The 27,906-nt window shown below is 34.4% G+C and overlaps 1 protein-coding gene across 1 annotated transcript in view; it reads left to right on the forward strand.

Annotated features, from left to right (window-relative positions):
• The window catches only part of WDR72 (WD repeat domain 72), a 180,931-nt gene that overhangs the window by 70,626 nt on the left and 82,399 nt on the right, over positions 1-27,906 (forward strand). The window contains exon 14 of the mRNA XM_069459662.1: positions 25,483-26,300. Coding sequence (XP_069315763.1) covers positions 25,483-26,300 — 818 coding nt within the window. The remainder of the gene's footprint in view (positions 1-25,482; positions 26,301-27,906) is intronic.

A 27,906-nucleotide genomic window follows, 5' to 3' on the forward strand; every position in this document is an offset into this window, starting at 1 on the left:
TCCTTCTCTTGCTTCAACATAGTGAATGTAGAAGTGCTAATACCTCTTTGAGATCGTAATTTCAACTCTTTTGAATAAATACCCAGAAGTGGGATAGTGGGAATGCTGGACTATTTGGTAGTTCAACCTTTAATTTTTTTTTTTTTTTTTTTTTTTTTTGAAGAGACAGGGTCTCACTCTGCTGCCCTCGCTGGAGTGCAGTGGTGTCAGCCTAGCTCACTGCAACCTTGAATTCCTGGGCTCAAGCAATCCTCCTGCCTCAGCCTCCTAAGTAGCTGGAACTATAGACCCATGCCACCACACCCAGCTAAATTTTTTGTAAAGACCAGGTCTAGCCATGTTGCCCAGACTAGTCTCCAACTCCTGCCCTCAAATAGCCTTTCCACTTCAGCCTCCCAAAGTGCTGGGATTACAGGCATGAGCCACCATGCCTAGCCCCACTTTTAATTTTTGAGACACCTTATGCTGTTTTCCATAGCAGCAACACCATTTTGCATTCCCAACAGTAGTGTGCTACGATTCCAATTTCTCTACGTCCTCACCAACACTTGTCTTTTGTTTTGTTTTGTTTTTGTTTTATGATTGCCATCCTGACAGATATAAGGTGATATTTCATTTTGGTTTGATTTATATTTCCCTGATAATAACATGGAACATTTTTTTTATATACCTGTTGACCATTTGTATATCTTCTTTGGAGAAATGCTTATTCAAATCCTTAGCTTATTTTTTTTTATCATATTATTAGGGTTTTTGCTCTCGAGTTGTAAGAGTTCCCGGACTTGGACTTCTAAGAGCAATTTATATTTGTGGTGGAAAATCCCACAAGTGACATAAAAACAACCAATACAGCTTGAAGATAGAGTCCTCTGTTAAAATACAACACCTGAATTACGGGGATTTGACACCTAAAATTGTATTCCTTCTATTTATATTGTGGTTTTGCCTAGGAAAAAAATATTTTTGTATATATTTAAAATTGTTGTTAATTTAGAATAAGCCAGAGGTTGGCAATTTTTTTCTCTAAAGGACCAGATAGTAAATATTTTTGGCTTTGTGGGCCATGCAGTCTCTGTTACAACTACTCAACTCCGCCTTTGTAATGCAAAACAATCATCAGTAATATATAAACAGAAGAGCATTTCTGTGTTCCAGTAATATTTTATTTACAAAAAGAGGAGGCAGGCAGGGTTTGGCCAGAAGGCCATTGTTTCCTGACCTCTGCAGTAGGCGGTGCTGTGACAAGGTTGCATTATAGTTGAGAGTGATTGGCCACAGGGAGAGGCATGGAAGCTTTCCACTGGAAAGAACTGTATTTTGTTATTGTCATGAACAGCTTTTCTTGTAATATTTCCTCTTTGCTAAAAATTACAACCGTTTTTGCTCAATTTGGGAGCCTTGGTTTGTGAAAGCTCGTTTGACTTTTTAGAGGTTTTTGTCTAATTTGCTTTGCTTCTTTTTTAAGGTAGTCTACAAACTTGATCTTGTCAATCAATTGCTAGATATGTGAGAACTTATTTGTTCACACATATAGTATAGTTTGAAAGAACTCATATCCTCAGTCAGACATTTCATAAACTTAAAATTATATACTTGTTTTTTTAGGTGAGCATACTTTCTGTGTATTGATTTCAGTTTAATAAGTATGTGTTGAATTGAATCGACCAAAATATCTGGTGGCCACACAGAGACATATACTCAAAATGAGTGTGGTGGATGGTTTTTGTTTACATAAATACAAATAAGAATCATTCAAAAGAGGAGAAGCACTTTTAAAAAAAAATTTTGTCCTTTGGTCTTCTTAGTGGTAAACCAATTCTGGCCAAGTTGTGTTTTGTTTTGTTTTTTTTTCCCCAGACCTATACCTTTCCTGAACTTTTGACCAATTATAAGCTTATTAGTATGATGTTTATAAATCATCAGCATGGAACCACTGTTTTAAGTGTCATAGTTGGGAAGCAAAGGTGTTTGGAATAAGTCAAATTACATATCCATAGCACATCTCTTTTAATTAGTTTTCATCTCTAGAGGTGAGTACAGAGTAATTTAGAAATACATGGTTATTATTTTAATTGACAATTAAATACAGAGAAAGAGGCAGACAAATTGAAGGAAACAATTGTTATTTAAAGAATGCATATGAGATAGGTATCTTTCTTGCCACATATAATACGGCTTTTTAATGAAATTGTGTTTGAGTTTGATATTGAGTACTGTTTTCCTGTTAGTGTCATTGACTATATTTATAGGATGCAAAGTAGAGCAAAGTTGAATTACGAAGTGTCTATTCAAACACTTATGACCACCTACCAAAAGTATATGTAAGGGGTAAAGTTGTTTCTGTGTCTTCTAGTAGTTTCTAGGGAAAACATAAAGCACATTAGTGATTGCATTTCCATTTCAGAGGAAAGAGCACTGGACTAGGAGTAGACAATTTGTGTTTTAATTTCTACTTTGGGCCTTCTAGTATCTGGGTTGAATGTATGGCCTTGAATCTGTCACCAAGCCTCTCTTGGCTAGCTCTCTGTTTATTCATCCATCGATTGGTATGAAGATGGATAATGTCTAGATCAGAACAGGTTATATTATACTCCGGTAATAAACAATACCTCAGATCTCATTGGCTAAAACAACCTAAGTTTATTTCTTGTTCACTCCATGTACCGATCTGGGGTCAGAAGAGGTCTCTGCTCTTCATAGTCATACAGAAGCAAAGTTGATGAAGCAGAAGCTGTTTCCCACCTGTTCGGGGAAAACATGGAGAACTGGAAGCATTTGATAAACATACTAATGACTCCACAGATAATAATTTCTAAGACTCTTTTTATCTGTAAAAGTCTATGAAATTTGGGGGGAAATCATGGTTTCTTTCCAGATTTTTACTTTAAAAAGTTAAGAATCTCCCTAGGTATTATGATTATGAATGATTTAATTTTCTTTTGTTTATTTTTAATTCTGTACCAGTATTTGCTTTTTATTAAAAGCAAAAATAATGTATTAATAGCAAAGCTATTTTAAGTCAAGAATCTCTTTCAAATGTCTTTTGTTTATCTTACTATTTTTTTAAATTAATGATATACAAATATCTTTAGTCTGTTCTATGATTCAGAATTTGGTGTCTGGATTAATATTTCATACTCTGTATTATTGTGATTTTATAATAATATTTTCAATTTTCCAGACTGAGACATACTATTTTTTGGTCTGTTTGTGTATAAAAATAATTCTGACCCTTCACATTTTGTTCCTGGGATCTGGCCAGATGTATTCAGCATCCTAATGGAGTCCTTATTGTAGGACTAATGGCATCCTCTCCTTACCATTGTACCAAGATAGGATAGTCTTTCTGTATTGTCTCTAATATTGGTGATGCCCTAGAATTTGGAAGAATTTTTTGGATTTAGTAGAATATTAGATGCATTTATCAGGAAAGACCATTCATTATTATTATTTTTTTGTTTATGAGAATTGCTTTTCAATAATTCCTATTTGGCCATAACTCACCTTGCTTGTCATTTTTTTTTTTTTTTTCCTGAACTCTCTCAGAGCTTTTCTTTGAAGTTGACTTCTATCACTCCAGTATTTCATTGCCTAGAAGGGAGATTTTGTTGTGTATTTGCTTTTCAGAATTATTGATAAAACCTTGGAACTTTAAGGCTGGTGCTTGGTTTCAAACCCTTTCCAGAAGCTGGGAATATACATGTGCTGGTGGTTCTTTTTGTTAAGGAGAATGCATTTGTCCTCAACTTTCGCCTCTGGTCTGTTAGCCAGTTCCCAATTCAAGTTGGCTTGAAACATTCCTTCTGACCCCTGATCATTTTGTTTACCTTCTTTCTTCTCTTCCTCTATCCCCCACTCACTCCCTTACCTTGATCTTCAAAAGTTCTTCCGAAGTGATGAGTGGTTTGTTTACCTCTAGATCCATTATATGTGTTATGTCTTACTTACCTGCAACTGAATCTGTTTGTGTTACAGAGATTTAGTTGGTTGCTGAGAAATTATTTTAGAAATACCATAACAGGATATTAGTTGCATGGATTTTATAAGCATCAAATATAGAAATAAAAGGTTTTGAACAATCTAGTAATATTTTTATGATCAGGGCTTTGCTTATTTTTTCTATAAATCAGAAGTTTTTGAGAATTGCAGCTAAACAAGTTGAATCTGAAAATTAAAAAAAAGAACTTAATCTTTTTAGTTATTTAGAAAATAGATTTACAGAGTTATAATTGTGATTTAAACAATAGGGTGTTACAAAAATATTCATGTTTTTAAATATGCAAACTAATCACCTTATTCTTTTAAGAAAGGTGACAGTACATCCAGGTTCACTGGGACAGTTTTGACTCATGCCTGCTGTTCCTATGTAATTATTAATAGTGCACTATTTCACTCTGAAACATGGCCTAGTTTGAACAATAGATTACATGGGTACTTTATTTAAAGGAGATCAGCCTTTAATGTAAGTGAATAAAAATATATACATATCCTACTTAAGGTTAAACTAACAATTTCAAAATATTCAAATAACCATAATGATATACTAACACAAGTAGATTAATAAAATATAAAGTTGATGCTTAATCATTTTCCTTTTACATCTAGATATGCAAAAATACTAGGATCTCCTAGCAGTTAAATGATATGGTTTAAGAAAAAGTTATGCCTAAGGCAATTAAAAGTCTAATTTTTACTTCATCCAACACTTACAATCTTAGTTTTTCTGTGTATAGCATAAGTTTCTTAGTGCATCATTGATAAAAAAAAAAAACAACAACAACATGCAATAGGTTCATTGCACAGTAAATGACAGCCTGAATTTTAAAATGGTTTAGTGATATATAAATTAGAAATTTAACCAGGAATTAGAATTAGAATTAGAAATGTAACCAGGAAACCCTTACACCCACTTTACAAAATTCTGCTATTCCTCAGACTTAAAACAAAACCTACAATTAAAAAGAAACACGCAATTTTGTCCATTAGCCAGAATCAGATTATGCACTTTAAACCTGGGGATTTTATAGAACACACTAATAATATTTTACACTCATAAACCAGTTTGAAGCCTGAAACACAATTTCATTTATCTTTATATTCTAAGCTTTATAGTGTTGCAGAAAGTGTCCATCTGTTCAGCTGAGATTGCTTCAAATAGTGAGTGGTCAGAAAGACTTAGATGACAAAGGTCAAAGGAGCCTCTTGACCCTGTGATACTTGCCAAAGCAATTGGAGCATCAGGGTTGATATATAGTTAGATACAGTTCGCTAAAGCAGGCTCTGCTTTAATTGGTAATGATAGCAAGAATACACAGTAAAGTCATTGCTGAAAGAAAACAAAAAGTATCCAATATAGTAATTTATTACCAGTCAGTGGGTTTCACGCACTAGGTTGTTTTACCCCTGCAGTGGTGAGAGAAAGCAAAAAGGTACTCTAACACTTAGCTGAAAATGGATGCCCTGCTGATACCCAAGATGCGTAGTGGCCCCGTGATTGCCCATGCCATTAGCTTGGTAATGTCTCTATTGTAAACTCAGCTCCCCATGTTCTTCCAGTGCATCAGCTGCAGATTGAAGGCTTTCTCCTTTGTCTCCTATTTGCACTGCCAATCATGTGGCTTTCCACTGACCCGAAGGAGGGAGACAGTTTTACTGCCAACAACTATCTTCAGCAACCTAGGGCTCAAAGAATCTAAAAACAAATGGTCGGCACTTTCATTTATACCTTGTTGTTTGATTTACACATTGTTGGGATATTTGTTCGGGCCTGTCATTCCACCAATTGTTTCCAAATTGTTCGTATCTTTGTAAGATACACACCTTTAATAACTGGTATATCCCTACCTGCTTATGGTTCCCTGTGAAATCAGATTGTTATTATGATTTGAAATATATTTGGTGCAGTGTGAGCACAGCCCTTTGCAGATCTTTTACATTTAGTTCATCAATTTTAAACATTCCTTTTAACAATAGTTACTGTTTTCTGTCAATGAAGATAAAATTCCCATGGATACATATAAATGAGCTCTTTTGAATGTCTAGATCTTTTTTCCATAAAAATATCTTAAGACAAACTATGTGACACTAAGAAAAGATAGATTAAAGCAGAAACTTCTCTAATTGCAAGCACAGACATGGTAAAATAATTTCACATTTCCAATTGTATTATGGGGAGGTACACATTGCATTTTGGGTTTATGTTTGTGTGTACTTTAAAATATGGATATCCTTACCTTCCTCAAATACTTTAATACTTCAAGGGTCGCTTTACTCAATGACCAATACATGCTCTGTTTCCTCAAATCATAATAGAAATGTGTTCCTAAAATAATTATAGTAGAGTACAATATTAACTTAGCATTTACAATTAAACACAAAACTTAAATTTGATTTTGATTTTATAACTGAGGGTTTCAGTAGTGTATAAAAAGTTTGTTGCTGTGTACATTTTCATGGATACAGCAGTCTTTCATACATTTAGTTTGCATATGTAAGATTAAATGATATCGTGATTCTCCATGAATATATATTTTCAATTAAAGTTTAGATACTTTAAGTTACACCATGGAAATGGTAAATTGTTGGAAAAGGTGTTATTTTCTTTCCACACACACACACACACACACACGCATACACACTCAGCTTTTAAATTAAGCAAATAATCTAGGATTATTCTGAGACTAGATCTGGACATCTAGGGTATAGAGAAGACCAGATTCAGCCTCTCCTCAACCAGCTGCTTTTATTGTGGGCAGGTTCTCAGCTTTGTATTTGGTTACCCCAAAGAAAGTTTGATGAGGAGCATGTCCCAAGCCAGCTCCCATCTGTTTTAGAAACCATAATGCTCTGGGCTTCAAAACCATTGGGCACTGTTGGTTTGTAGGCCAGATTGGAACTTTACCATCTTTTCCAGGACAGAGAGAGGAAGGCATTTCAGAAAGAAAAACAAAATCCCTCATAACCTGTTTGCACACTGTGAGGGATTGTTAGACTTGCTTAATAAAAGTCTTCTACCCAATAAACATTTAATTATTATTGTATTAATTCAGTAATTTATTAATTAATTTGCTGCTGGGATGGAGACTAGGCACTCATTATGCCCCACGTCATAAATCTTCATAAACCAAGGAATTCTTAAGTCAATATCTGTATCAGTTATTGATACAGATAGTTCCCAGTTATTGATACAAATAGTTCCCAGTTCTATTTTTTAGAGCAAATAATTCTAAATTAAATATTGTATGAAAGTATTTTAGCATTGGATAAAATATAAATATTGTATTTATCATTACATTTATTAAGAAATCTTTCACTTTTTTTTTTAACTTGTGTTTTCTACCTTAGAATCTTCACAAGGGCAAAGCAGCAGGCAGAGGAGGAGCTTGTACATTAGGAACCTGTATCTTGTTAGGAAAATGACTAATCTTAGGAAAGAGGGTAAAGAAAAAGTAAACCAATATGGGACTGACCATCAGCTAATGGAGATACGTATTTCAAGGGAAGTAGCAGAGTTCCCAGAGTAAGTTGGATCCCAATGGTAAACAGCCCTCAGAGACGAGAAGGTAGATAGGGAAAATAGCATTTAAATTGTACCTTCCATGAAATTTTTATGTGGTTATGTGTATTAAATCAGTTAAAGTAGATGGCATGCCTTGATGTATTTGAGGGGGGAAAATATAAAAGCATTTTGTTTTCCTGGATATCATGTCAGTAATATACAGAGTAAGTTGACTTTTCAGGTACAGTTTATGTTGTAATTTAAGACTTTCCCAAATACAATGTAGCAGTATTGGTTTTCATGTATCACTAATGGATCAAGGCTGAATTTTAGGAAGTGAGTGCTTGACAGTGCACAGAGGACCCTGACATTTATGGATGGTAAAGAAAACTCCTCACTGTTCAAACCACAGCCCTTGTGTTAGCCTCTATTATGTTGATGCTGTCGAGGTACTCCTTTTTAGAACATAAAATAAAAACATTTGTGTAGATTTGTGTGTGCATGTATAAGTTTATTTTTTACTTAGAAATGAAATATTTTAAATGCTGTTTTATAAGTTGCTTTGTTGAGTCAAAAATATTTGGCAGACATCCTTCTATATCAGCACCTACAGATCTATTCTGGTTAGATTTTTAACCAAGCTTCCAATAAATAATACTTTAGTTTTCTCTTTTGGAAAATCTTTGATTGGGAAGCTATTTAGGACTCTATGTTAATATACAATCATTACTAGTTTATGCTATTAAAATGGACACAGTGTTCTTTCGTTTACCTAATATTACTGCATGTATCAACTTCAAATGACAGAGATTAAAGAGGAGTGGTTGCTTACATAAGTGGAACTAGGAAAATGATTCCAACTTACCTAATATTAAGAAAACATATGAATCAAATGATTTTTAAAAAGCAGCAATAATTGTCCCAATTAAAATTACAATAATCTATCATCCCTACTATTCCTTAACATTTTTTCTGACAGTTTTAGCAAATGCCAAAATATTAAAAAAAATGGAAAAAGTAAAACAAATTACTTTTATTCAAATGGATATTTTGCATAAAAATATTAACAGATCAGAAAACTTAATAAAACAAAAAATAATGTCAAACATGGAATTGGCTAAAAACAAAACTCATATACAAATAACACCAATTAGAAAATATAATGAAATTAGAATTCTATTTATAATGGCAATAAAAATAGAAAATAAATAGGACTAAATTTAAATAGAAATGTGCAAGACCCATATGAAACCATGTTTTAAAACTTACTAAAATACATGAAAAATATCTTGATTTAATAAATGATGTAGTCCCAGAGGGAAAGTACACTATTTCAAAGATGTCCATACTTACAACTCTATGCATTTAATAATAGTAAATTTCAAAATCTTTTTGGTGTGTTTCTGGGAATTTGATGAGTTGCTTGTAAAATTCTTCTGGAAAAAATAAATGTATAAATTGAGCTAAGAAAACTTAGAAAATAGGTAAGTGATATGCAAGAGACATCCTTCTCAGATGTCACATATATCATCTGTTGGTGTACACACATGCACACATACACACACACAGTAAAGCAGTAGCATTTGGAACTAGTTCAAGAACAAGTAAATAGGTAATGGGGAAAAAAAGAGTCCAGGAGGGAGTATGTGTATAAATCATAACTTGCTCTTTGGAAAAGATGGCACTTAAAATCATAGAGGAAACTTAGTACGTGGCTTTTGTATAATTTAGTGTAATTTTGGTATAAAATACTTAATTATATCCTTGCTCTCTACCTTTCAGAGAGTAAGGATATAATTACTCTCTGGATATAAATAAACTTCAGATTAATAAGTTTTAAATAAAGGAAGATAGATTTAGTAGAAGAAAATATTTAATAATGTTTTTAGTAATTGACTTAGGAAGGGCCTTAGAGTGGCAAAATTTCAAAAAGATACATAAAAAAATGATTTTTTTACTACTTAAAAATTTTTAAAAATTGTTTTGCAAAAACCCTAAAAACCTCTAATGCAATTTAAAAACCTAATGACAGACGTAAAAAAATCTTTGCAGTGTATTCCATAGAGGATTAATATCTTTATATATAAAGGGACTCTTACAAGTTGATAAGGAAAAGATAAATAGTAAAATAGGAAATTGGGTAAAGATTAACATTTGAATCACAAAAAAATACAAATATTTATTAAGCATTTCTCACTAAAAACCAGAAATACAAAATTCCTATTATCAGATTAATAAATATTAAAAGAAGTACTAAATTCTTTAATGGTATAACAAAATAGTAATTTGTATAGACTCATATTTGTTGAAGTGTGTTTGGAAACAGGCTTGCTGGTGTAGTCTAATAATTTAATGAACACTTTAAAGGTACATATCTTTTCACCCTAAAATTTTATTTCAAAGAATTTTTAAAAGAACCAGAGAAGTGTTCAATAATTTTAGGCACACATATTTTCAGAAAAGAAATAGCAAACATCGGTTTCCGTTTCTAATCTGTGAAGAAATGGCTTATGAAAGAAAAACTTCTGTTCTTTTCCTAATTATCTCAAATTCTATAGCAATAAGATTTTGAGGCGACATAGTCCAACATCAGGGCAATGGCATCCAAGTATACCAGGACCCAGGAGTAGGGACATCCTAGCTGAAGCTGTCGGTGGACAGGAACCCACTGGTGTAGGCAATCTGTTATAGTACAGGTTGACTTTTGACTGACCCTGTAATTAGGTGCTTAAATGAGCTAGTGTTGTGAGACATTTATTTTTCACTTAGGCGACAGTTTCTTAAGTGAATTTCTCTGGTCACACAGAGGTTAGAGACAGGCTTACTGAAATGTAGAGGACTAATGTCCAAAGGCTGAATCCCAAGTTACCATAAGAAAAAAGCATACCTAATAATAAATGCTGGCTTTTGTTATTTTTTACAAAGACCTAGAATAACATCTTCAACTATTAATATTGTGTTTCAGTATTAAATAGTTACTAGGAGGAAACTATAATGAAATCAGTATGTTTGCCCTCCATGATTATGTGATCCAAGTTTATCTGGCAGTTTCAGGCTCAATGAAGTCTTCTATAAAGATTTCATGTTTTAGCAATTCTTAACAGAATGAATTCCTGCTAATATAATAAACGGAGGTTGGGGCATGCTCAGCTTTTAAGAGATTGGAGTGGGTGAAGAATGATGACACTTGTGCGTGTGATGGTGACAAACGGTAAAGGTTGGAAAAGAAATAAAATCGTCATGGAAAGTCCAAGGAAGGCCAGATTACAACTGAGAGGGGAGATTAGGAAAGGTTTATGGAGAGAGGTCGCTTGGAGGAAATGAGCTTTCTTTAGGAGTACAATTTTTGTAGATGGGTGTTAGGACATTCTTAGCATGAGAAGAGACATAGAGGCAGAGAAATCAGAAAAGGCCATAAGGCCAAGACCAACTGTTAATAGCAGAAGAATCAGGCAGCAGTGTCAAGCACAGACTGCAATTAGGAGAGGAGGTGGGGGAAGAATTCAAATGAGATGAATGAGGCTGCAGGCTGCAGGCTGCAGGCTTCAGGGACTGTGCCTGTTCTGCTCACCATTGTGTCACAGCACATCACCCAGCACATGGTAGATGCTTAGTGAACATTTGATGGATAGATGGATGAGTGTATGGTTAATAAATTGTAAAGGAGGAGACGTGGTTTGAGAGGCATTGAAGAAAAAGAGGACTGAAGTGAAGAGAGGGAAAAGATAATATCCAGATATGAGCCTGGTGGCCTGGGAGAATATTGTTGCCATTACAAGAAACAGGGAGGCCAGGTGTAGTGGCTCATGCCTGTAATCTCAGCACTTTGGGAGGCTGAGGCAGGAGGATCACTTGAGCCCAGGAGTTTGAGGCTGTGGTCAGCTATGATGGGGCCACTGCACTTCAGCCAGGGTGATAGTGTCAGACCCTGTCTCTAAAAATAAATAGATAGATAGATAAATAAATAAATAAATTTTGCCAGTCATGGTGGTTTACACCTGTAATCCCAGCACTTTGGGAGGCTGAGGTAGCAGGATTGCTTGAGGCCAGGAGTTTGAGACCAGCCTGGGCAACATAGGAAGACCGCATCTCTAAAAAAAAAAGAAAAAAAATAGCCAGGTGAGGTGGTGTGCATCTGTAATCCCAGCTACTTGGGAGGCTGAGGCAAGAGGATTGCTTAATCCCTGAAGTTTGAGGTTGCTGTGAGCTATGATGATGTTACTGCACTCTAGCCCAGGCAACAGAGTAAGACCCTATCTCAAAAAAAAAAAAAAAAGAAAGAAAAGAAAAGAAAAGGAAAGAAAAAGAAAAAGGAAAAAAGAAAAGAAACTGGGATGTCAGGGAATGGAGTGGATTTTCTTAGTGAGAAGCTTGATATTACAGTAACCATAACTTAAGCATGTCTTAGAGCACAAATGTGTAATAATACCTTCTTGATATTTTAAAGTTAGAAAATTTTTCTGATGTTTCAGGACATGTTCCTATAATTTGGTGAAAGGCCACTGTGTACCAAGAAAAGAATGTGATTAGGAGGAAGCATAAAATTCTGATTATAAACCTAGAAAGATATTTTATTTGTTAAAGTACCAATGACTAAATGTCACTTTTCTTGACTTCTAGGACCATGTTTAAACAACACTTTGGCATGTTGCAATGGATTAGAACTCTGTCATTGTTCTTTCTGGTGTCATGTTTTTATTTCAGGGTAGCTGTTTTATGATTCGAAGGAAATGAAAGCCCTGCTTTATTGGAAATTAGACCTGAGCATGATTTACTTTGCTAAGGCACTGTGGATATTGGGCAGTGATAGAGCTGCATTAGATAGCGCCCACTAAGGTGCTGAACTTTTTTCATCTCACCCTTGAAAAAAGGCTTTGTTTAATGTTTTTGCTAAGAGGCTGGACACACATTTCTTCGGAATTATTGTTAGCTCTTTTGTTGTTGAAGTGGTGAGAGTAAAGTTGAAGCTTATGTTTGTTCACTTCCTTTCTTACAGTTAAAAAGAAACAAACTGCTTTCATTAGTCAGTACTATTTTGTGCATTCGTTTTGCTGGTTGTGTAAGAGGTATCAAAATTTTTCACTCAATGAATTTTCTTGAATACTACTATTTCCAAAATATTGACTTGGGAAGTAGCCCCCTGCCCCCCTCCCCCTAAAAAAGGAATCAGATGTGAATCTTGCACTCAAGTAGCTCACACCAGTAGAGGTAGTTCCTGGATTGAAGGAGTTTCACTCCTTGGGGAAGATTAAACTTTCATGCATAAACAATTCTGTGGCTTCCTAAGGCTAAAAATGTGATACAGAGAGTCATCGCTAGAGAGTTGAAAGGAGAGAGAGAGAAGACAGGGCAGGGAAAGACAAGGATGAAGCACGTTAGGAGGAAGCATTTAGGATAGAACCTGAGAAGATGGGAAGGATTGCTGTTGAGGTGACAGGCACAGGCAAAAGCACACAGGTGGAAATGTTAAGCGTGGAAGGAATCAGTCTCAGAAATCTGACCAAATGAAGGAAAAGAGGTGCAAAGTGAGACAGGAAAAGGAAAAAAGGACTAGGCTGGAAATCTGGGTATGCCAACCCCGTGAATTTAGACTTAATTCCACAGGCACTTACTTGCAAATTTCCCAAATGATGACAAGCTCACTGAGTGGGACTTTTCAAGGAGCTGAGAGGTTGGCCAAATGTTGACAGTTCTCTGGGGACAAGGATTTTTGAGGCTGTCCAGTCATGATATAGCTCCTCCAGTGGCAGGTGGGCTACTGGTTTTCAAAGCTACTATGGAACTAGGGAGGGGCGATTAGAATAAGGAAAATTGAAATGCCAGGAGGCTCGCTGTTCTTACTGGCAGCCAGCCATTTTTCTGAGGAAAAAAAGATCCTTGGGTTATCACAAACTTTTGGTTATTTCTGGAGTTCTGAAAAAGCTTATCTTGATAATTTTTGCTTTTCGTAAGGAGCATAGTTTCAGTGATCTTTACTCAACCAATCCAGAAGTTCTGTGCCTACTACATTTTTTATATAACTAGTATACTTTTCCTGATATTTCTAATACATTTTTTCATATATTCATTTTTTCTTTTCTTTCATAAATTTTTGCTCATTTGTATGAATGTCATTCCTTCAATTTCTCTTTGATGATCATAAATGTATATATTTTTTCAGTTCATTCCATAGCATTGATTTCATCTGGAGTAAATACGTATTTCATTTTTTATTGTTTTAGTTATCTTTCTGAGCATTAGATTTCCTATGTTTTGAAATTTTGGTTTGCAAGCTCATTTTTAGAGACGAAGTTTTTTTCTCTTGTGTTATTTCTTTTTGTGTATTTCTCTCCCTCCCTCTCTCTCTCTCTCTCCCTCCCCTCCCCCCTCCCACTCAGCTGATATTCTCTGTTGGTTTGTTTTATTATTGCTTTTCTATGCCTTCTCAATGCCTTTAGTCTGGAATGATGCCTGGACTGTACTAATAGTGGGTATATATCTGTTTAGTCAGTGGACTAGCTTGTGAGTTGATGCAGTTACAAGTTACATTAGGATTTTTCTAGGTTTTTCAGCCTACTGACATTTAACCTCAGGGGTTGAATTCCAAAGCCGAATTACCTGCTTATACACCTGTTGCTAAGCAGGACTTCAGCTTCACTAGCACTTTGTGATTCTTTTTCTGCTCTATTTTTGGTCCTCTGAGATGTTCATTTTATTTTTAACTTGGCTAATCGTTTTTTAGTTTCTTTAAAAAATATTTTATCTATTATTGGTATGAATTTGAAAGATGGTTTGCTTCAAAGTCTAAACTTTTCCATCTTAATTAGAAATCAACTCTTATTTTCCAAACCTCCTAAGATTTGTGAATTTGTCATAACACAAAAGTAGTTTTTTAGCAACAAAGGTGGGCAGCTGCTGTAATTTCTTTTTGTATCTAGGTACCATATTATCTTCTTTTGTGGCATAAATTTTGAAGATAACTTCTTATAAGTTAGGTTATAAATTCATCTGCATTGTAGACTTGTTTCTCAAAAAATTTTATACTTCAAGAAGTGATGTTATCTTTTCTGTAAAACTTATGGTGTATGTTAATCATCAAACAATTTCTCAGTGATAGTGTTCAATACATAGACATCATGTTTTTTTTTTTCTAGCATCTATGCTATCCCTCACTTGAAAAACTTCCATTGCCGTAAATCTTTTGATGTGGTACTTTCCCTGGAGGATAGATACACACTTTAGAATTCCTTCTCTTTTTCCCTTGCATAAATGATACTAGTAATACTTCAGCTGTGACTTACAGTTTTTATTTAATGTATGGAAAGCATTTAGGAATTGGCCGTGAAACTAGAGGGCAAAATGTGTATATATTTTTATGATGATTTTCCAGTGTGTTATAGGCTCATTGTCCCTACCTAAGAGTGACTCATCACTTTAGTCCTCTTTCAAATTACTAGACTTTATTTTTTCTAGGAACTAAATTTTACATCAGAGTTCCTCAATTTTTATCTTATTAAAATGTGTCTTTAAAGCGATAAGCACAACTGGGAAAAGAAGGTTAAGAACAAAAAGAGGTGAAATTACTGGAAAGTAAATACCTCAGCTGTGGGAGTAGAGTGCAGAAAGTCGAAAGCAGTCCACCAGTGCTCAGGGGAGCGCCAATTAATCTGATGAGTTAGCTGAGGGGACATTTAAGGGGATTAAAAAAACAATTTTCTTTTTGACTTAAAAATGGAATCAAAATTAGTAAAATAATATAGCTTATTTCGTATGTAATAAAACTTAGGGTATGATTGTAATTATGCACTAATTCTCTAAATGACTATAGAATGAACCAAGTGGGTGAATTTTTTCAAATTAAACTGCATGGTGCACAGGGTGCCATTTTTTGCTTCATGTTTAAATTTCATGAAGAATAATAAGAAGTTAGTGGACAAAAGTATTTGAAGGATAATCAAGTTTTCCTCAGGTCTCACTTACATCACTTTACATGAAAACATTTTTCATTTGAAGCATCTGACCTCATTTTCTCAGTTATCGGGTTTCCTCTGCTACTTCCTTATTTGTCCATGGCATTGGGTATGACTGAGGGATGCTGCTGTCACTGTCACAGATTTAGTGTAATCCTGCATCTTTAACAGTATTTGCTATCTACTTTGCCTTTGAATCACATCAGCTGATGACCAGGCAAAGACTGACTAATAGATGGGGCTGGGCCTTTATGTTTTAAGGTTAGGAGTGTGTAGGTACTAATTTTATAAGTGATTAGTTCGTTCATGAACATTTTCATGTAACAAAAGTCATTTTCATGACTTTTTCTTCCTTTTATAGCTCAATGACTATGGTGTCTCATAAAATGAATGCTTAGCCAATGAGGACCCTTGTATATTTTAGAAATAATAAATGGGGATAAATAAATATTCCATTCTCTAAAGAATTTAAGTGGATAATGTCATCTGTAGAATAGTTAGGAAAAACATAGACTTGGGAATCCTGGCCTGACTCTTTGCCAAATGGGTAACTTTGAACAAGTTATTTCACTTCTTTGTTTCTCACTTTTCCTTAGTTTAAGGACAAAGAGTCAGATTAGACAATTTCTAAGTTCTTTATTCTCTAACATAACTAAATATCTAAAATGTTTTAGAACTTACTGTCTGTATGTTTTCTCACTTAGCATTTATATATTTGTATTAAGTATTATTGTACAAAGTTACAAATGTGAGAAGCGAAGGGTAATTTTTAGCATCAGTTTTACCCAATGTATTTGGTGACTATGGTGGGTTGGACAGATCAAATCCTTTTGTAACAAACTCAGTGGGGGAGCTAATATGTTTTGAGAGAGAAATTATTAGAACATGTTATTAGAAAGTGCATTTCTACCTTCAAAAGCACAGAGTGAAACCAGCCTTGTTTAACTGTTTTGTCTCTGTGAATCAGGTAGACAAGGGAGAAGAAAGCACAAACTGAATGTAGTCAGATAAGGGAAACAGAAAATAAATCAATAGACTTTTTAAAAATAAAAACATTAGACTTGTGCCTTCACACCTGTTACATTTTTTTTCTCTGAATTTTTGGAACTTTTTGTTTTTTCTTTTTATATGTATATTGAGTTGTTTTGAGTTTGAATTTTGTGTTGTTGATCGTAGTTTTACTTCTCATTTATTCTGGGTTCTTGAGGATAGTAAAAGGGTAATTTCTGCCCGCTGGCCATCTGGGATTCTACTCGCAGACTTTCTGACTCAGTAGCTTTTCCCAAAGTCTGTGTACTCAGACAAAGAATTCAGCCCTGTGTGCCTCTTCCTAGTCCCCACCTGCTGTTTATAGCATTCACATGTAGATGTATCAGCATTATTTTACCCTCAGATTCTCAAAAGTTCAGAGGTTGCAATGGATTGTCCTTCAGTGTTACCCTCTTGCTGTTTCGATTATAAACAATACCTCCTCTCTTTCCTCACCCTGGAACTTCAGAAAGTTGGAGCAAAAGTGGTGTTATATTGGGGAAAATACCAGCACCTTCTCTATGTATGCAAAGTCTGGAAAGCACGTGTTGGGGAATTATCTGTCAGGCAATCAGCATGAACAACATGTGAACCAATGACTTAAAATTTATATTTAGCCCTCACACTTTTGCGGTAGCATAGATTGAATGAACCACTTTTCATGTAATGACTTGTTCTAGACTTTTTTATTGCAACCAGATTCATGAATGTTTATAAAATACTTTTGTTAGACTGATGTTTTAGATATATGTTATCATTCTAAAATTAATATAATTATACTTATGTTTTTGCACAACATTATTCAGTCATGAAAAGAAGCCAAACTCTGTAAAATAATTTTAAAGAGATTTATTCTGAGCCAAATTTGAAGACCATGACCCGGAGCCACACCCAAGAAGCCTTGAGCAAGTGGACTGGCTGTGGTTAGGTTACAGTTTGGTTTTATACAGTTCAGGGAGACAGGCAGGGGTTACAGGGAAAGTCATAAATCAATACGTGGAAGGCATACATTGGTTTTGGCTCAAAAAGGTGAGCCATTTCAAAGCGGGGGGGGGGGTGGGGGGGGTGTCTTACAGGTAGTAGGTGGGTTTAAAGACTCTTTGTCTTGTAATTGGTTAAAGACATGAAGCTTTTATCTAAAGCCTTGAAATGTTAAGATAAGTAAGCCTGTAAATCAGAGACAAGCCACTGGACATATATTTGTTGTGTAAATTGAGGACCTGCAGGTTTGTTTTGTGTAGGCTTAGGCCTGTTGGTAAGTTGCAAAGGATATCTCCAAGAAGGGAGAGGGGCATGATGAGGCATGTCTAACCTCCCTCCTCGTGGCAGGCAATTTGGTTTTAAGATATCCCCTTGGCCAAGAGGGGTATCCATTCAGTAGGCCGGTGGGGTGAGGGGAGCCTTAAGATTTTATTTTAGTTCAACATACTACTTTTAGTAGAATTTTTGTTTGAGAAGTATATCATATGTAAGTAACTTACAAATAAGGTTAAGATTTACTATGGCTTTTGCTAAACAAAACTTAGAAATTACTATTGAAGGCATTTATTATCCTTTTTCTACATTACTTATGTCCAAAATAATGGTAATTATGTTTTCAAAGCTCTTTTTTAATAAGACTTTGAAAATATGCTTCCTAAAATTTCAACCAGTGATGACAGGCTACAACAATACTTAATCATTTTAGTACATTAAAACATAGAAATGGTTTATAGTTATAATCTAATATAGCAGTCAACCTTTTTGGCATGAGGGACTGGTTTCATGGAGGACAATTTTTACACAGAGGGAGGGCGGCACGGGGAGTGGGTTCGGTTTCTGGATGATTCAAGGGCATTATGTTATTGTGCACTTTATTTCTATTATTGTTACATTGTAATATATAATGAAATAATTATACAACTCACCGTAATGCAGAATCTAATGCCACTGCTGATCTGTCAGGAGGCGGAGCTCGGGCAGTGATGGAAGTGATGGGGAGTGGCTGCAAATATAGATGAAGTTTCACTACTAGTTCCCCAGCCACTGCTTACCTCCTGCTCTGTGGCCCAGGTCCTAAGAGGTCATGGCTGGGGAGGGTTGTTGGGCACCACAGGTCTAATAGACTTGTTTTCAAATGGAAACCAACTTTGCTGTATGTTAATAAATTTGGAATAACATTTATGATTTTAAAATAATGTAAAATGTACAGTTGCCTCTGAGATAAGGTGACTATATTTAGAAGCAGGAATTTAGGATTTTTGTTTATGGCAATGCAATGGGCCTATTGTAGCTATGTGTATCACAAAATAAGAAGAGAGCAGGGAATGTGTCATATTGCTTGAATCGTTGCTATGATTTTGATTGGCCCAGTGATTGGGGAGGTCTAGATGCTGTGGCCAGAGAAGATTATAGCTTTCGGGAAGTGAAAGTGCTTAGGAGGGTGGAACCTTGCCTTCAGCCTGCTTGATTAACCAGTAATCCAGAAGAAACCACAGCTCTAGGTTGTGAATAGCTGACTTCCTTGTTTAAATACCCTTCAAAGGTCATAACTACTATTAGAATAAATTTGAAGTTTCATAGCGTTTATAAGGATTTATATAATCTGGCTCCTATCCCTGTGTCCAGCTCATTCTCTACATTCCCATGTTCTATCCTCCAGCCATCCTGAAATTTTCACAGTTAATGCTACATACATACCTTCTCACCCTTCCTCCAGCCATCACCCTAGGGGTCTCTCATGCTCTTTTCTTTGCCTGGAATACTTTGCCTCCCACTTTTCTTTAGTTTATTTCTCCTTAATCTTTCAAGCCTCAGTCTGTTTTCAGTTCTGTTTAAACTTCTTTTATCCTTAAGGCTGAATGTAGTGTGCCTGTTTCACACCTTCATAGTTTTCTATATTTTCCCTTCGCGTCTCTTATCAAGCTGTGCGGTAATTGCTTAGAACTTGTCTCTCTCCCGTCTCGAGTGTACAGGTTGAGCTGCAACCATGCAGGTACTGGGCCTTGTTGCTTATTGTGTGGAAGCCACCCACCTCACGTTCTACCTAGCAGATACTCTGCAACGACTGCTTGAATGAATGCTGGATGAATGAAAACCAGGGACGGACCCAAAGGGTGGAGCTGGGAATGGTGACCTCCAAGAACATGAAGTAGGAAGTAGCATCTGCCTTAGAGAAGATAGTACTGAACGTTTCAAGACCCTTAATACGAAGTACCACAATGTTTTTGAAAAGAGTTATGTTCATCTAGATCCCATTAGAGTCCTGGTTGAAATGAACACTCAACAGCATAGAGTGCTCTGCTTTTTGTCTGTTTGTAAGTTGGTTAAAATGTTAGTTAATTTAAGAGATCAAAATCAGTACAGTATTAATTTATAAAATTTTACACGTGTTTCTTTTTATTGAGACAAATAGTTTAAAACCTATTTCCCTTGGAAATATTTTTATCTCCTTTGTTTATTGAGATATGGGTATTTTAGTAATTAATTTCTGTGAGTTCTTCATATGCGTAAAATCTTAGCTTCTGATTATTGATCTTGCAAATATTATTCTGATGCTTTTTAACTTTAATCTGATTAATGCATTTTCTTTTGGAGATATATGTTAAAAACATTTAGCTAGCCATAGCTATTATTGACATTTTCTTTGGCAATTTTGATTACTTCTTTTAAAACAGCTTTTTGTTTAGTACAGTAAAATATAGGTTTTTGTAGAAATTTTAAAAATAGATATAAGCAAAAGGAAATATTAAGAAACCTGCAATTTTATAGAAAATGGATTATACTTTTAAAAATCTAGATATTTCCCATCAACAATATATGTAAATTTCTTGCCATGACTTTATATGTTTTACACAGACCCCTTTTTAGTAATAACATAGTATTTTATTGTGTGCATATACAGTAACAAATTTAGCTAAATCTATATGGACTATTGAAGTTATTTTTAGCTTATTGATATAGCTAAAATCTGCAGTAAACATTCCTTTTCATATGATTTTTGTGGATCTTTGTACTTATACCTTTAGGATAAATTATTTTAAAAAGAATTTCTGTGTTGAAGGGCATATAATATTTTACAGTTATTAGCGCACCTTGCCAAATTGCCTTTCAAAATAAATACTGACTTACACTCATCCTGCAGTATATGAGAGTGGCCATTTCTCTCTCTGTTATCAAAACTGAATATTTTGATTTTTAATGCTCTTTGCAAACTCAGGTTCTATTTGTGTGTTAATAGTCTGAACATCAGTTCTCTCAATTCTTTAAAAATAATTAATATGCTATTTTAAAAATTGTCTTTAAAAACAATACGTTATCTGAGTTAAAAAGAAACTTAAGGAAATTCTTAGAAGTAAAAAATAAACTGGGAGCACAATTCCAGACAGGTCACACGCAGAAAGCTGAAAGAGCATTTGCTAATCCCTGGGTACTTCTAGCTTTAGTTTTATCCACTACACAGGTGATTAGAGAGAATATCTGGGTCCAAGGCAGTGATGGGAAGGTGGATGGGAGGTCACTGCATAAATCCATTATGCCCTAAGAGCTGCACATTCACTGAAAAAGTGAACCAAGGCGAGGGATATGTTCAACAAAAGGAGATAATAAAAATATTTGCCTTTGTTGCTCTTAGCCTTAGATATTGGGGGAAATAGTTTTGCCTGAGAATCAATAACATAATCCAGGCATTTTCAAGGAATGAAAAACTTTTAAGCTGAAAATTTTGGTTTAAAGAGGGTCCTGTTGGTATACCCCTGAGCACCTGGCAGTCACAAACCAAAATCCGATCTGGAAGAATACACCTTCACCCATGTCTCAAAGGGTTCTCGCTGCATTTCTCTCTCTCTGTCTCTCTGTCTCTCTCTCTCTCTCTCTCACACGCACACACACAAAAATTCTAAAACATCCAAGAAAACAGGAAAGCATCAGCAAAATCAAAAAGCAGAGTCGTACCCACAAAGATTTTAGAAATTAAAATTATAGATATAAAATAAGCATGTTTAAAAAATTAAAAGAATTTTTTTCTTTTTTTTTTTTTTATTTCAACATATTATGGGGGTACAAATGTTTAGGTTACGTATATTGCCCTTGCCCCTCCTCCGAGGCAGAGCTTCAGAATGGTTTTAAAAAATAAGTAAAAAAAATAATGTTATAAAATGACCAATCTGTTCTTTTAAAAGGACCAGAACTTCTGAAAATGTAAACTGTAAAAAATCAAAATTAGAAACTCAATGGATAAGTTAAGCGGCATATCAGAGACAGGTGAGAATAAAATTGGCAAAGTAAAAGAAAAATTCTGAAGAGATTGCCCAGTATGAGGTACAGAGAGACAAAGAGAAAAAGTATGAAAGGAGAGAGAGCCTTTAACAAATACCTAATCTGAGTTCCATAAGGGAATAATGGAGGGGAAGAGAAAATATTCAACAAGACAAGTCTGACAACTTCACAAAATTAATGAAAGATATTAGTAGTAATTCTTGATACAATGTAGGATTGGGGAAAACCATCCACATTTAGAAGAATCACAGTGAATGTGTGGAATATTAAAGACAAAAGGATCTAAAAAAACAGCAGAGAGTAAAGACAGATGGTGTGGCAGCCCAGCAGCTGACGTCTCCACTGCATCAGAGGAAGCCACGGGATTGCAGAATAAAACCTTCAACAATGCTGCAAGAAAATAAGTCCTGCTAACATTGTATACTCAGCAAAACTATCTTTCAGGAGAAACATTATTCCATAGAGAGGATAAACAAAGTCAAAGTTGATTCTGTGAAAAGAATATCAAAACTGACAAATTTCTAGCAAGAAATAAAGAGGCAACGAAAATAATAAAGAAAGAAAAAGGGGTCCATAGTTATAGATATTACAGAGAGTTAAATTAATAAGCAAATAATACAAACATCTTTTTGAGCAATTATAAAACTATTCAAAAAATTAAACATGGTCTAAATAAGTGGGAGATATAATCTGGAACTTGGTAAACTTGTTCTCAAATTTATAGGAAACACTGAAAGACCAAAGTTGAAGAATCTACCTAAGAAGACATTGTCTTTTTCTAATGCTATTATACAATGTAGTATTGTGTAGTGTTAGATAAATTGATTAACACCCCAGGTAATAGAGATCAGTGAGAAAAGGGCAAGTTCACCTATGATGGTAGAGCAGTTAGATATCAAAATAAATAAACATGAAAATTGTTCTCAATTGCAAATCAAACAAAAAAGGAAAAATAAAACTATTAAAGATTTTAAAAGTTGTGTAAAACTTTTAAATTTTGAAAAAAAAATTTAATTTCCTCCAAATAGCAAAAGTTTTCCTTTTTTTTTTAAAGGAGAACACAAAAAGTATAATCTTTAAGAGTAAATGTTTCCAAATTTGAGAGTATTAAAATAAGAATTTAATGTTCATGTGAAAACACTATTAGAGAAAACACTCTACTTATCCTCCAAAGATAGCCACTGTCTTTGTAGGTTTATTATCTATGCATGTGTCCCTAAACCCTGTTGTTTTGTTCTCTTCTGCTTTTTGAAACAAATAGGAAAGAAATCATACAGAATTAATTTTTGTGTCTGGCTTCTTTGATCAATGTTGTGTTGATGAGATTCATACCTATTATACATGTTGTTGAATATAGCTGTGGTTCTTTCATTTTCATTGTTGTATAATTTCCATTGAATGGATATATCACAAATTGCTATCTATTCTACTGTTGATGGACATTTAGATTTTTTCTAGTTTGAGATAATTACGAATAACAATGCTATATAGTTTTGTCCATGTTTCTTGGTATAAAACATTTCTCTTGTAAATTTCTCTTGTTTAATCCTAAAAAAACTAACTAAATGGTTTATATATTATTTTATTATGTATTAAACACTACATAATAAAATAATGTAGGAAATTCTCTCTGCTAAATTAATAGGCAAGGAATGGTATTATTATTTTAATTTCACTTCTTTGATTACTACTTGTGGTAAACTTTTTAAAAAATATTTTAAGTTGAATATTGTTCTTTGTGAGTTGTTATTGATGCTCTTTGCTCAATTTTTCATTTGTATGATACTTTTTATTGATTTGCAAATATTATTTATTTATTTATTTATTTTTATTTTTTTTGAGACAGAGTCTCACTCTGTTGCCCAGGCTAGAGTGCCATGGTGTCAGCCTAGCTCACAGCAACCTCAAACTCCTGGGCTTAAGCAATCCTTCTGCCTCAGCCTCCTGAGTAGCTGGGACTACAGGCATGCGCCACCATGCCTGGCTAATTTTTTTTTTTTTTCCTATATATATTTTTAGCTATCCAGATAATGTCTTTCTATTTTTAGTAGAGACAGGGTCTTGCTCTTTCAAATATTATTTATGAATAATTATATTAACTCTTGTACTATCTTACTGGTGAAAAAAATATGTTTTTACAGTTAATTCCCCGTTTTGTTTTTTGCCATGTAATTTTTTATGATTTGCTTTTTAAATTTTCTTTGTTTGTGATTGTAAATTGTATCGCACTGTAAAAAATTTCAGAAAACCAAATCAAAAAACAAAAACCCTAAAGTATAAATAAAGATTATTTTAATTCCCTCTTCTCAACCATTGTTAACATTTTGGTACAAATATTTTGTGACTTTATTTCTTTCTCTCTTTATATATTCTCTCTATATGTAGATTTATGTCTATGTGTATGTATATTTCCATATATATCATAGCCATATATTCATACACATACATGGTAATTTTTGTTCTTCTTCTTTTTTTTTTCTTTTTGTCTTAAAGACAGGATCTCACTCTGTTACCCAGGCTAGAGTGCAGGGGCATGATCACAGCTCACTGCAACCTCGGATTCCCTGGGCTCAAGTGATCCCCCTGGCTCAGTCTCCCGAGTAGCTAGGGCTACAAGTGCACGCCACCACGCCCAGCTAATTTTTCTTACTTTTTGTAGAGACTAGGTTTTGCTGTTTGCCCAGGCTGGTCTCGAACTCCTGGGCTCAAACAATCCTCCTGCCTTGGCCTCCCAAGGTGTTGGGACTACAGGCATGAACCACCACACCTGGCTTATACACATACATAGTTTTACAAAAGGGGAATTGGTTTTTCTGCCTAATAGGACACCTTTTTCTTTTCACCAATCGATATAGTTTACACCATTATTTTAAAATATTTAAATGGTGTTCTATTGTATAAATTTGCTAATCATTAATTCAACAAATACTTATTGAGTCTTTTAATAAAATGCCATTTACCAGCATCATTTTGCAGTCACTGGGAGCAAGCAACGTACAAAATTTTTGCAAAGGTGGGGCTTAAATGCTAGTGGATAAAACATACAACAAACGAAGTTTTTATATACTATATGGTAATCATAAGTATTAGGAAGAATAAAGAAAGCAAGGTAGAGCGTAGAAAGTAATGGGCTAGCCTGAGGCCATAGGGTACTCAAGGATGATCTCATAAATGAACATGAACTTGATTGAAGTATGGGAACCCACTGTGCCAATCCTTGGGGCAAAATCAAATGCAAGTCTACAAGACAAGATTTTGTTTTTCAAAGCAATCTGATATTGGTTAACATTTAGGTTACTTACACTTATTTAAAAATTTTAACAAATTTGAAAGAAGCATGCTTATAAAAATACTTCCTAAATTTGTGCATGTGAGTACTTTTGTTCTTAATTTTCAAACCCACTTTTTCTATGTGTGTCTTCATTACTACAATAATAAGAAGATGTGAGAGCGTATGTCAAAGGATGTTAATCTGGTGCCATCTTACTCCAGAGACCTAATTCATATTTATTTAGAGGAAAAATAAAACTTGTAGGAAGAAGAAAAGTTTTTAAATAATTTTAGAATGTAGAAGATTTAACTTAGAAAGGAATTTTTATAGCTAAGACCAAAAAAATGGAAATGATTTGCCTTTAGCTATACTGCTATTTATTACTTTTTTTCCCATGTCACTTCAACATCATGGAATCTTTAATAAAGTAACTTAAAGAACAAGAACTTTGACATATAAATATTTTTTGTCCCCCTTAGGCTGCCGATGCCAAGTCTTTCCCAAGGCCTTTTAATGTCTTGCCTGTGAAGACAAAATGGAGCAATGTCAGCTTTCACATTCTTCTATTTGATCTGGAAAACCTTGTTGAACTTCTGCTGCCGACTCCGCTCAGTGATGGTGACTCTTCCAATTCATTCTATGGTAGCGAGATCCTGAGAAGAGCCAAGAGCACTGTAGAGAAGAAGACAATGACACTGAAGAAAAATAAAACTGCCTGTGGTCCTCTCTCAGCAGAGGCACAAGCCAAGCCCATTAGTGAAAGCCTGGCCCCAGGAGATAATACCAGCAAATTCTCAGAAGAAAACGATGGCATTAAAAGGCAGAAGAAAATGAAGAGCTCCAAAAAGGCACACCCTAAGCCATCCAGAAAAGTTGATGCCAGCCTCACCATAGACGCAGCTAAACTGTTTTTGTCTTGCCTTTTGCCGTGGGGGGTGGATAAAGAATTAGATCATCTTTGCATTAAGCATCTCAATATTTTAAAGCTTCAGGGTCCTGTTTCTTTAGGACTTGCTTCCAATGAAGATCACTTCTCATTGATGTTGCCAGGTTGGAATTTATGCAATACTGAAATGAAAAGAGATGATTCAAGAGTAAACTTATTTTCTGGAAAAGTTTTGGACTTGTCCAATAAGTACATAGCCACTCTTTCAAATCAGCTTGTCATTCCAAGAGACCTGGAAAATAATTGTGATTCTTTGCAGGAGTCAAATACTATAGTGTATTTATTAAGCAGACTATTTTTAGTTAATAAATTAGTTAACATGCCTTTAGAATTGGCCTGTGGAACTGACAGGTAAGACATGGCTAGTGATTTTGACTATTCTAATTTTGGACATTAAAAGAAATGATCATTATTTGCTATATTCAGCTCTTTCATTTTCCTTTTTTCCTTCCAATGGGGGATAAATATGCAACAACTTCTTTGTTCAAAACACATTTCAAAAAAATCTTTCTTTTAATTCGTTAGGATTGGAGGATAATGTGGCAATAAATTTGTATGTTTTAAAATTCATTCATTCAACAAATATTCATTGTTTTCATTACGTGTGCTGGGAAAGACATAGTGCTAGATGCTGAATGAATCAATAGATAGATACATACATACACGCATAGAAACATATACATCTGTTACACGTGATGTGAATTAAGTATGAAAAAAATTTAAGTAAATCTTTAAGGTGATATATTTTATTAATAGATATCAGGAAAGGAAAAGTTTGGAAATTTCATGTGTCAAGTAATATCCTTTAGTTCATATTTTTGCCTATTAAAATAGAAGAGGCTATCCCATAAGTCATTTATAGAAATTACAGTTTAATAATAATGATAGCTATTGTTTTTTGAGTGTTTAATATCTGCTAGTCACTGTGTAATCCCTTTACATTCACAATTTCATTTAATATGCTCAGCAAAGCTGGGATATAGGTACTATTATATTGCTTATTGTATAGATGAGGGTATTAAAGCTTATGGAGACAAAGTATCAAACTGAAGGTTAATTCAGCTCCTGAGAGGCTGATACAGGACTAAGCATCAGTCTAATTCTGTCGCCTGATTAGTTACTAATCTCAACTCTGTATGTTTACCTTCTTCCACTGCCAAAATTCAGCATAGTTTTTCATAGTGTGATGTGTCAGGATTGAATTCAATTCACCAAACATTTACTTACTAATTTTCTCCTATGTCTTTACTACTGGCCTACAGAAGAAATATAAAATAAATTTATGATTTAGATAGGAACTCATTCAAATGATAAAGATAATGAACATTAAACAAGTAGAAAACACTGAAAACTAAAGGAAGGAGGGAAAACATTTGTAGCATAAATAGGTAATATAGCTGGTCAGAATAAAGAAAATAATCAGTGTGAGATTAAACCATCAGAAAGCCTTGTTAGAAGAGACATTGTTTGAACTTCCCATTACATGGTAGGTGGTAGATAGTCCCTGATATTTCTGCCCTTTGATAAGAGCTCAGTTCAACAAATATCTGTGCCAGGCACAGTATAATGGATAGCTTTCCTGCCCTTAGTGAACCTATAGTCTGGTGGAAGTCCAAATGGATTATATAGTGTTCAGTGTTATGCTTCTTTGCATTATAACACCATTGTGTTATAAAGTTTTCAGTTTGGTGATCCTAATAATGAGAAAACAGGGACTGGTAAATTTCAGTGATTCACATATGTAACTTTTCTTTATTTTTTTCTTTTCATTTGTTCATTTTAAATAACTAAATCTTTTTTAAAATATTTCAGATAGCTTTTACTTTTTGCTTTTTTAATTACTAAGAAAATTACATAGCACCAAAGTTTGGTGAAAAAAACACAGTCTGCCTGGAGTCTGAAGACTTAGGATTGAATCCTGGTGTTGTTGTCACACTAGCTATGTGACTTTGGGCTA

Source organism: Eulemur rufifrons, chromosome 2, assembly GCF_041146395.1.
Source record: "Eulemur rufifrons isolate Redbay chromosome 2, OSU_ERuf_1, whole genome shotgun sequence".
NCBI lineage: Eukaryota > Metazoa > Chordata > Mammalia > Primates > Lemuridae > Eulemur > Eulemur rufifrons.